This window comes from Pangasianodon hypophthalmus, chromosome 1 (assembly GCF_027358585.1).
Source record: "Pangasianodon hypophthalmus isolate fPanHyp1 chromosome 1, fPanHyp1.pri, whole genome shotgun sequence".
Classification (NCBI taxonomy): Eukaryota; Metazoa; Chordata; class Actinopteri; order Siluriformes; family Pangasiidae; genus Pangasianodon; species Pangasianodon hypophthalmus.
The window spans coordinates 26,212,897-26,224,634 of NC_069710.1; the positions used below are offsets into that span (position 1 = coordinate 26,212,897).

Here is an 11,738-nt window from a genome sequence, read left to right on the forward strand (position 1 = left end):
GAAAGCTTACATAGGAAGCTGCAGCATATGACTGCTGTTATCAAGATTAATCTTATCAAGATTTATGTTCAGTAAGTTAAAACTGTTTTGTCAGCACTATAAATCTACGGTCCCCTCTGAAATTACTGGAACAGCAAGGCCAATTCTTTTGTCTTTGTTATACACTGAAGACATTCGTGTTTGAGATCAAAACAATAGATCAGACTTTCAGCTTTTATTTCCTGATATTTACATCTAGATGTGTTAAACAACTTAGAACATGGCAACTTTGGTGGCAGACCACCCAATTTTTAGTTGACCAAAAGTTTAGGAAGAGATAGTCTTAAAGTAAATTATAGTAATTTATTATAGTAATTTATATTAATATTTGGTTGCTTGTCCCTTACTTGCAATAACTGCATCAACCTGACGATCTACTGACATCACCAAACTGTTGCATTCTTCTTTTGTGATGCTTTTTCCAGGCTTGTACCACAGCTTCTTTCAGTTGTTGTTTGTTTTGGGTTTTTTCCCTTAAGTCTCCTCTTCAGGAGGTGAAATGCATGCTCAATTGGGTTAAGGTCTGGTGATTGACTTAGCCAGTCTAAAACCTTCCACTTTTTCCCCCTGATGACGTCCTTTGTTGTGTTAGCAGTGTGTTTTGGGTCATTGTCTTGCTGCATGATGAAGTTCTTCCCAATTAGACTGGATGCATTTATCTGGAAATTGGCAGACAGAATGTTTCTGTACACTTCTGAATTCATTCTGCTGCTACCATCATTAGTTGCATCATCAATAAAGATTAGTGAGCCCATTCCAGAAGCAGCCATGCAAGCCCAAGCTATGACACTACCTCTACTGTTCTGTACTGTTGGATCATGCGCAGATCCTTTCTTTCTCCACACTTTGGCCTTTCCATCGCTTTGGTAGAGGATAGGTAGAGCTTTGTTCCAGAAGTTTTTTTTGCTGATCTATGTATTCCTTTGCAAATTCCAATCTGGCCTTCTGATACTTACTGGTGATAAGTGGTTTGCATCCTGAGGTATGGCCTATTCAATATTTCTTCTCTCAAAGTCTTCTTCGATTGGTAGATTGTGATACCTTCACCCCTGCCCTGTGGGGTTGTTGGTGATATCACTGACTGTTGTTTTTGGGTTTTCTTCACAGCTCTCACAATATTTGTCATAAACAGCTGCTGTTTTCCTTGGTCGACCTGTTTGATGTCTGGTTGTTAGTACAAAAGTGGTTTCTTTCTTTTTCAGGACATTCCAAATTGTAGTACTGGTTATGCCCAATGCCGATGAAATGGCTATGGTCGATTTTCTCCCACAGAGAGCTCTCTGGTCTTCATGTTGGTTTATCCCTTTTTACAACAAATGCCTTCACAGGCTCAAACCAAGAGTATACATTCAGAGCTATTAATTGTATACTCAACACTCAAACACTCAATCTAAGAGGGCACACCTGGGCAACAAGAAACACCTGTCAATTCCAATATTTTTGATCACTTGAAAAATGGATGGGTTCAAACAAAAGGTGCCATGTTCTAAGTAGTTTAAACTTCTGATCTATTATCTCACATATTCATCTTTTGATCTCAAACCCAAATGTCACCAGTGTATAGTGTGTATGTGTATATATATATATATATATATATATATATATATATATATATACAGTCCCCTCAAAAGTATTGGAATGGCAAGGCCAATTGCTATATGTATATGTATAGTTGCTATACAATGGAGACATCTGGGTTTGAGATCAAAAGACTCTGTGTGTGTGTGTGTGTGTGTGTGTGTGTGTATGTATGTATATATATATATATATATATATATATATATATATATATATATACAGTCAAGTCCATAAATATGTTGATAAATTTATTATTTATTGAATATGAGCTCAATCCTTATGATCAATGCATTTTATCAGAGTTGTTGATAATTAAAAGGGTGTAGCAATTGACAGTCTAGCCTCATGACTTTCCAATATGCAACTGAGCTCTTATTGGAGCTATAGCCCAGCAAACATCATTTCACATCTTTCAAACTTTGCATCAAAGATTAAATGTTGACAACTTTGACAGTTCTGTAGCAAAGCCTTGTTCTGCTGTAAATTGTCTAACAGATTCTCAGCTGGGAGTTCTTTGCCATTTTTTTAGAATTGGGCTAATTTTGATACATAACCTAGCTTCTTGCTGTGATGCAGTTCACCTCTTCTGATGAGAGACCTCCTAAAAAGGTCAAAGAGATTGTGCCCATTCTGTAACACCACTCAGCACTGTCTGGACCAGTGTGCTAACTTCCAGATTTGCACAAAGGAGCGGATTGAGAGATAGATCAGGTCCAGTCAGAAGTGCTGAAAATGTGCAAGGGAACACCCAAAAGCCAAGTGCATACTGAAAGCCAAGGGCAAGAAACGTGAGAAGCGCTATCTATTACAAGTGCCAGGAGGTCCCATGCGGAAGAACACTAGTGGGCCTACAGAGAACAGCAGGCCGATAAGCTCCACCTCCGGAACCCTGTATCTGGACAGACCCACAGGCAGCAGTAAAGTGCTACTGAAGATGAGCCTGGTCATCTTACAAAATGGTGACAACTCACTTGACACTCTGTTAATTGTCAGATCGGAGCATACTATCTTGTTGTATGAGGCATCTCAGCAGCTTAGGCTTCAAGGTACACCTAAAGATCTAACTTTGCGTACAAGTATGACAAGATGTGCATGTTATCCATGGAGCCATGGTGTCATTCTTAATTTCACACACTAACCAACCTAATAAGATCTTCGACATCCATAGAGAATATGTATTATAATCTAAAGAGACTGTCTCTTCAGCCCATCCACTGTGCACAACTGTCTACAAAGCCTAATATCTCCAACTAATCCAGCCCCCCGGAGGACCAGCTGCAATCAAGACTCAGCTGGGATGGTCGCTTGAAGGCCCTGCCAAGCGTCTGAAGCCTTTTACATCTCAGCAATGTCTCATGACATCAAGCATCCCCTTTGCCTCTGAGCAATTCAGTCCTGTAGAGAAACTTTGGCAGCTGGACACTTTGCATTACAGAAGCAAAGATAGAGTGTGCCACTCCACTGTTGTGGAAAAGGTACCTACCCCCCATTGGTTGCCCCCAACAAAAGCTGCGTGCCACAGCGAGGTGGCTAGCCTATGATCCTGAAAGGGGTGAGGCCTTTAACACAGGAGGCAGGCTACATGAGGAAGATTCTGCTGGAGGAACTAACTGGCAGCCCAGGGTGGTACATCCCCCACCACATAGTCCACCATAATGGGAAGAATAGAATTGTTTTCAACTGCTCTTTCTCCTATAAGGGCACCAGATTTAACAATTATCTGTTACCTAGAATTGTGATGGGTACCACGCTGCTCAGGCTCCTCCTCTGCTTCTGGCAACATCCCTTAATAAGCAGTGATATCAAAGGTAAGTTTTATCAGGTTTGTCTCCTGTCACGGGATCAGCCTCTTCTGACATTCCTACGAAGGGAGATGAGATGGAGCGATCCCCCTGATGTTTATCAGTGGTAAGTACTCCCATTCGGAACAACCCCAAGTCCCTGCTGTGCCATGTTTGCTGTGCAGAAACATGTGATAGACCACACTGAGCCTGGGGAAGATATGCGCACATCAGTGGAACAGTGTTTCTATGTATACAGCTGTCTACGCTGCATTTGCTCTGCTGAAGGTGCAAGCATCTGGTGGATAAGCTATGCAACCTGCTCACTGAGGTTAGATTTGACCTTAATCAGTGAGCTAGCAACTGTCCGAACATCATCAGGCATCTACTGCAAGAGTCTGTCAGGATTGATATGGCACTGTGAGTCTGATACACTTTGCTACAAGCACAGTCAGATAGAATAATATACGAATGCAACACCTACTGGACAGACTCTCTGACAGTCCTTACCAGACTTCAGTCAGAATCCTGTAAGTTCAAAGTGTTTGTGGGCTGAAATCCAGGCACTAACCAATGATCAAGCATGGCATTTGTCAACTCAGAGTAATCCAGCTAACAACATCACACAAAGAGGGACATCATTACAGCTAGAAAAGCACAACCACTGGACTTAAGGCGCAAACTTCCTTTGGGAAACAGAGTCATAGTGGGCTTGAAGGCCAGGAGAAGCACTTCCTGATGTCACAGAAGAGGTGCAGAAGTCAACTTTCTGTGGAGCCATAACAGCTGACCATGAGCTATTTCACCTTGATATCAGTCAGCATAGCACATTCCTGGAGGTGGTAGAAATGGCAGCCCTGTTGCTTCATGGGGTGGCTCAAGGAACAAACAGTCTTTTAGCTGACTGCTTCTATAATCAACCTAGTGCCCCTGCCACTTAGGTGGCTCTTTGGAAAGGGAAAAATGCTCAATCAAGGTAACCCTGTACACTGTCATGAGAGCACAGACCATCCCTGAAGAAGTGCTAAGGACAGTCTTGGTTGATATTGAAGGCATACTTAATCCAGGTCCCTTGGGTATGTATAACCTGACCCAGACCCAGTCACTCCAAACACCCTCCTGATGGACCAACCTGATGCCTCTCTATGGTAAGTAGTATATCCTGAGTCAGAGCTAATGAGTCGAAAGAGATGGAGGCACAACCAAGTCTTGGCCGAGCAGTTCTGGGCCAGCTTCAGACTCACCAGACTCCAGACTCACCAGAAGTGTTTGAAGGAGAAAGAGGACCCTCTCTCCATCCAGGAGCCGAAAGAAAAGCCAAGACTGCCAAAGTCCTGGTGAAGGATTGCACGTTTCTCTGTCCAGTGACAAGATTAATCAGACTCCCTGCAATCCCTAAGTGGATAGATCGCCTGTAAGAAGCAAATCTCCCTCACTCTGCATTGTTTGATCAATTTTTACTTGTTAATGCTAAATGTGTGTATGCATCAAAGAAACCACACACAAATGCACCTAATGAGTAGTATAAACCAACTTGATTGTATCTGTGTTGTTGGTGTAAAGACTTTTAGCAAAACCACCTCATTTACGGCGACATCGTAGTCTAATGTTCTGACCGGACGCCCTTTGAAGGTTGCCTCCGGACAATACCGGCACACTTTTAAATTCTCTAACTTCATTAAAATTCTAGACCAACAAATTGTCAGGACATACATGAGACTAACCATAAATAAATCTTTCAGCAGACCCAATGTATTTTAAGCAGGGAGATGTAGGTGAGGCTGATCATTGTACTGATATTGTAACTAGCAAACCAATGTGAGTGAAAAAAGTGATAGCATAAACAAAGACATCTAACACTAGTTAAATTTCATAACAATTTACTATTGACTATATGACCTTAGCTAATACTTGAAATAGCTTGGTAAGGTTATCCAGTCACACCTTTTTAAATGCACTTCACCAACAGAATGAGCATGATAGAATGTACTTCACCACCATTCAGATGGGTAACTTATTGCAACCCAGCTCCCAGCATGAAGAAGGGGAATGTCCATGACCAATATGGGCAGACGAGAGGTGGACACACCATGTTGTCCGCTCATATGTATATACAGTAATTGGTCACACCATTGAAAGCTAGCAATGTTTAATTTTGTTCCATTCCATTTTGTTAAATGCTGCTAAGAGTCTGAATGGATCATGCAAACTGTCATTATTAAGTTTCAAATGAATCAGTTGAAAATGGAAATTTAAGACATATATTTCAGGCAGTATTATTGTGTTAGTGAAAATGTACTGTATGGCACCACTGTTTTTAAAACGCATTAATGAATTGAAAATGAATTTGAATTTTGTGTATTGTTACACCGCTAAGAAAAAAGTATTCTTTGTCAGGGCTACTTTGCTATTCAAGAATTCAATAAGCATTTTTGCTGCAGTTCAACACAGCGCACATGCAAGCATAATTTATATGATTTTATTGAAGTTTTATAATGAATTTAGTTACATCACAGTGGCATCAATAGCTGAAAAATGGAGCAGTCATTCCAATGCAAGCAACAGCATGGCAAATGAATTGCCTGTATGCATGATCTGCTTGTATTATGTCTTGTTAACTAAGGTGTGCACCATGAAGTTCAGTTACAGTATAGCAGACAGTACAAAACCTCCTTTAATGTTCTCAATATAGTCTTTACACTGTGGCACAGTGAAATCCTTTGTGACTGGAACTGCCTTCATATCAAATGACACCACTTATTTTATTATACTACCATAACTTTTTTCCCCCTAAAATTGTGGTCTCACACTCAATATAGAGTCTATTCTTTAAGTTAATGCTGACTTGTTGCCAAAATGAAAATTAAAATTAAAATTTAACAAGTCCAAACTGTAGTATTAAACTTCTATTTACTCTTTGTGGTAAATGACCCAGTTATCAAAGTGTATCTTAGCAGTTAGAAAAACATGATTTTGAACATATTTTGCATGGTCTAAATGGTTTATTTTAGCTACAATAAATATTTTTGTTTCTCTTAAATAAACTGTCACTTTGACTTATCAGTTACACAATGTAAAGCTCTTAGCTAAAATCTGGGCAACATTGTTGGAACTCTTTGAATTATGGATAGTAACACAATTCTTTTAAAAAATGTAATGTTTGACGCAGTAAGGGAGCCAATGACTGGTCAACTGGAAAAATTCACTCACATGCCAGGCTCCCCCTGGTGTGCCCTTGCCTAGTACTAGATGGGGGATGTGGTGTTGCTTCTCCAGCTTCCACTGAAGTACTGAAGGAATCTCGAAGCCCAAGTCAGCATTTGGGTGAAGTAGTGTATCGAAGAGTACGGCCACTGGGTTGCCTGAACGACCCTCTAAACCCTCACACAGGTATTCCAGATCCTACACACACAGTTATGTATTCAAAGAGGATGAAACTGTAAGTATAGAATCATATGAAAAATACTCACTGTTATAAGCATTCTGTTAAAATAATAACACTTTCAAATAGAATGACAAACACATAAAATGACAATATTTTTAAAAACATTTTGTGCTAATTGCATTGCTTTCATTATAAAAAATGCAAAAAAAAAAAAAAAATCTTTCTCTGGTTTGCTTATTGTATGCTTGTTATAAAGCATATTTTGTGATGATGTTATCTTCACCAATATCTGACTTACCTGCTCTACAATAGGCAGATGTTTAGCCTTTTGTAGTTTTTGGTAAAGTATGGGATTAGGATGCTCAGCTGCTGGATCTAAGTAAGGAGCATAGCCGCTCAGTAGATATGATAAACAGATACCTGAAGGACCGTTTCCTGAGGGGAAGAAACATTATGCTAGGTGCCAAAATTCCAAAACTGCTGAGTCTTGTATAAGCATTTTTTTGTATAACATGTTCTATACTCACCAATGATAATAACTGGCACAGTTGGAGGGCAGTCTCTGAGTACAGAGCTTTCATCCAGAAAAGGCATGGCTACAGCCTGAGCTGGCACTGTGAATAAGACATCAATTACTTACATACAACAATGTCGTTATGTTTTGCATAATTATAAATTTACAATTTTCTTTTTTAACCAAGTGAAAATGACCCTAAGATGAAGGTACCACAAAGTTCACCTCAAAATGACAACTGCAAACTATTATACTTAATAAGGATGATGGAAGTAGGGGTGCTGAGTTTCAGGATTCCTTTAACTGCAGCTGCAACTTCTAAAGTAATAATTTTTTTAAAATTTATCCAGGGGTGTATGCCACTCTACAAAAAAAAACAAAACAAAAACTGACAGTACAGTAAAGAACTAATGAAAGAGCTCCATGTTTAAATGAATATGAATTTTGCCTCCTCAGGGAATACTATGAGAAGGATAAATATAAAAAATAGCTAATGTTAATGCTTGGTTGCTCCCAACCATTACAAATAGAATGGAAGCAAGGAAGCAACCAAACAGCCAATGCTCTCCGTAACTGATATGTTAGTTATATATTTGATATATAACAAACAGGACTGAAGCATTAGTACCCATGTTCAATATTTTTATGATCAAACCTCCTTATCATGTCATTAGTTTTATCCACACCAGCAGAGGGAGTGGGCAACTAATAGTGAGTAGTTTGTGAGAATATAAACTAATTTATAATGAACTAAATTATCTGTTAACAGTACTCAATAGCTGATTGTGTAATACTTGCTCTAACTAAGAATTTATGGCTAATATATCAATTATATCAATATATCGTTTATGGGTAATCACTGTTTTATAAATTGCATAATAAATTGAATAGTATTCAACCATTAATAAAAAGCGTTGCTTGAAAATAGACCAGCTGGTCAATGAAGGATGTTCAACTCAGAATTTTATCATAAAATAAATAATTTGCATCACTGAAGATCACACATTTATTATACAGTAAATATTGATATGTAAGTCATTCAGGGTAGGTTTTTCCTTTACAATTAGGACACAGTGCTGAAGATGTATGTTGGTTTGGTTATATAAAAGGTTACATTTCTAGTCAGACAGGTTGGACTGACCACATCTATCACAGTTATGACATTTTGACTGACATTTTGCCATTCATAGAACTCCCTCGTTTGTTGGCTTCTACTATAATGTAGACATAATAGTAGAATAATAATGTACATGCACAGCCATTCATGAGCGGTGATTTCTGTTGCCTTTTCTACCCTAAAAAAATATCGCAAAGGAAAGACATAGCACAAATAAATATATAAGCCTCTCACTGAAACACACAAATATGTTACTGGCCAATACATAGTATGAATTTGTTCTAAATATTGTCAGCTATAATCCATGTTATTGGGATTGGCTTTACAGCTATGTTTACTGATTTTTAGAGCTGAAAATAATTATTAAAATATGATGGCACAATGAATTGATTAAATCTGATACAATCCCCTCAAATAATCATAATCACCTCAACTAATAGCGATAATTATATAATTATGACAGATCTAAGCAGGCCTTCTGTGGCTGTCTATAATAAAGTGAACTGTTTAACTCAGAAAACTCATTTAGTAAAAATATCTAGATCTTAAAGTGCAGAAGTCTATTGTGCCTTTAGAAGAGCAAAATGGTGTTACATGGTGGAATGAAGCAGCTGTTTTTTTTAAACATCTCTCAAATTCTTAGATAACATTTACCTGAAGGATCCAACATGACACATCCTGAAGAATCATGTCATATTGTGTACACAACATTCTCAGTAAATAATTAAGTTATTAAAATTATTAAGAAAATATGAAGCATTGAATTCTGACTCATGATTAGACATGACCACCTCAGTAAATAATGAAATAAAAAAATTAAGCCTTAGATTGTCAAGACGAGATATCTTGAGGAGTATATTTTAGCATTAGTATCAAGAATAATTAAGTACAGTAAAACAGATGGCTCACACTGGCTCTGACCCCGCATACAGCTGCCTCTAATACACAAGTGAACATTTGGGCCAATTACTACAGTGCTTTCATACACATATACACATACGAGAGGCCATTTCTAGGGATAAGCATGTGCTAATAATACATATATGATATTATCATTATTATATTGTAATTGGCAGCATTTTAACTGAAGCCCCAACTGGCATCAACTTTGAGAGTTCCTTCAGGGTTATATTTGAACAGAATTCTGGGATGGCCTTTGCATGTTATGCTGGCCTAATTATGGTACCTTGGAAAAGAGTTGTTTTTCGGCAGTATTTTGAAGAATTCGTTATATTAATATTAGGCAAGTTGAATATCTCTGTATAAACGGTTATCGGCACGTCTAGACCATTGCTGCTCCTTGTTAAAATACAACATGTGTAAAGCATTGGTGCTTTGCCATTCCATGACAAAGCTAATCATACACAGTTGTAACGGAGCTAGCCATCCCCATTATCTGAGCATGCTCATTGTCTCACTTTAGTGGCCAAAAATCCCCCATGGTTACACCTCAGGTCATCCTCTAAACTCACCTGCCTGTGTTTATGTTATTGCCACTTTAAAAATATGCTTGCCATGCTGACCTTTGTGGCCAACCTGTTTTATTTTGATCAGTTGTTTCCTCCCTGCATAGCGAGGGCATGGGATTCCAGGCATAACTGTCATGTTGTGTGTGGGTGTGTGTGGTTGTGGGTGGTTGTGGGTGGGTTATGGTTTGCGATGGGAGAGTGAGAGCATTGGCAAGTTTGGGAACTGGTATTTCCAGCCCACTGCCCCATTTTAACAGTCTCCTGATCACATTCACAGTGGCGTCTCACATGGGCAGATTAGCACTGTGTTTTTCATGCTACAGAATGGGTTACCAATAACAAGATGCCTCATCACAGTGTGCTGCAACCTGTTAATGCAAACGCTGTAAACGCTGCATAAAGTACATATTAAGTATATTTCGGCAATTTAATTTTTCTAATTAAATTCATTATAATTGCATTATTTGCAGTTAAAGATGACTAAGAAAAACAAGTGATTAAACAATAAAAAAAAAAACCTTTGAAATCTATCATACTGCAACAACAAAATATTTGACACACTATGATCGAATCTGAGACAGAGTGAGCTATTAAGCAAAGGTTTGTTATTCTTTTTCACCAAAACTGGAGAGTTTGCTTATCTGTTACAGTCTCAGACTTATTTAGATAATATGTTTATGTATATTGGCATATGCATTCAACAAGCCTAGTACTTCAGATTCCTGCTATTAATTTTCACACAGAATCTTGTATTTAAAAAAATGTTATAAATGCAACGTTGTGTAATTTTTGGAGTGCCCATGTGAATAATAAACACTTAATCTAATATTAAACGTAACACACTGAATATTTTACTCCTTGCATCCCTCAAGCCAGTGAAAGGTCTGTACATAAAAACACACTGCATCCATACTAGTATCATTAAGCCTTAGAGTAAACTAATATGAAGTTATTGTTTACAGCTGTTAATATTTTTCTTTTGAGTTCATTTTGAGAAAAGAACTGTTTACCAAATAATGATTTGCAATATGCTTACGTTCAGAGCTGAATGTAGATGTAATCTGTCAGATTTATTTATTTTTTTTAAAAAATCACCACTTCAAAGCAGTCTTGTTGAAATCTCTCTCCCTCTTCTCTCACTTTTCAGTCACGTTCAACTCAGTCGTTGTAGTAGCACACTTAACTGTAACTTCGTGCGCAAAACACTAAGTAAGTCAGCATGTCAGCAGCCATCAGGAGCCCTGGAGAATAAATGCTGCCCTATATTGAAGAATATAGCAGCCCATATATCATGCCGAGCTAGTTGCGTCGTGTCAGGCACCTTGCATTTAATTTAGGACACGTCCGCGGTTATGTGAATTATGTGAATTCGCTCACCGAGGAACATGTGCAGTCTTTCACGGTGACGATTTCTTACTTACCTCCAAGCGAATAAAGGCTCCCGATGCTCTTGTGTGCGAAGAGTCGCGAGCGCGAGCGCGGTGGGCAGCGTAAATAATGCGCGACGCCGGTGGGAGGATACGAACAGTGCGCGAGAGCATGCAGCGTTAATCACACGGATGCTCTCGATTCGCGGGTTCGCTGCCTGCTTTGTCACGAGACGCAAAGCAGTTCGGGTCAGAGATGACCGGTTCGAGAATCTGACGCGTCGTCTTCACACACACACACGCGCACACACACACACACACACTCAGCATCTCACACAGCGATGAACGAGCGCAGAGAGACAGCGTGCCGGTTTCGCACGAGAGCTCTGATGTGCGCGGTTACCTTATGCTGCGTCCCAAACCGAAAACTAGTGTACTAAAATGCGTGAAGGCAAAAGAGCAGCTAAAATACATCATAGGTAGCAGAC

General features: G+C 38.9%; 1 protein-coding gene across 2 annotated transcripts in view; it reads right to left on the reverse strand.

The window, feature by feature from the left end:
- The window catches only part of osgin2 (oxidative stress induced growth inhibitor family member 2), a 15,615-nt gene extending 3,969 nt beyond the window's left edge, over positions 1-11,646 (reverse strand). The window contains exons 1-4 of one of the 2 annotated variants that reach the window (XM_026944718.3): positions 11,305-11,646; positions 7,311-7,397; positions 7,082-7,218; positions 6,609-6,800 (exon numbers count right to left, since the gene is read on the reverse strand). In XM_026944718.3, the coding sequence (XP_026800519.3) occupies positions 6,609-6,800; positions 7,082-7,218; positions 7,311-7,377 (396 nt within the window). In that variant the 5' untranslated portion in view covers positions 7,378-7,397; positions 11,305-11,646. The remainder of the gene's footprint in view (positions 1-6,608; positions 6,801-7,081; positions 7,219-7,310; positions 7,398-11,304) is intronic. The other variant, XM_034305958.2, reaches the window with a different exon arrangement.
- Positions 11,647-11,738: the final 92 nt, after the last annotated feature.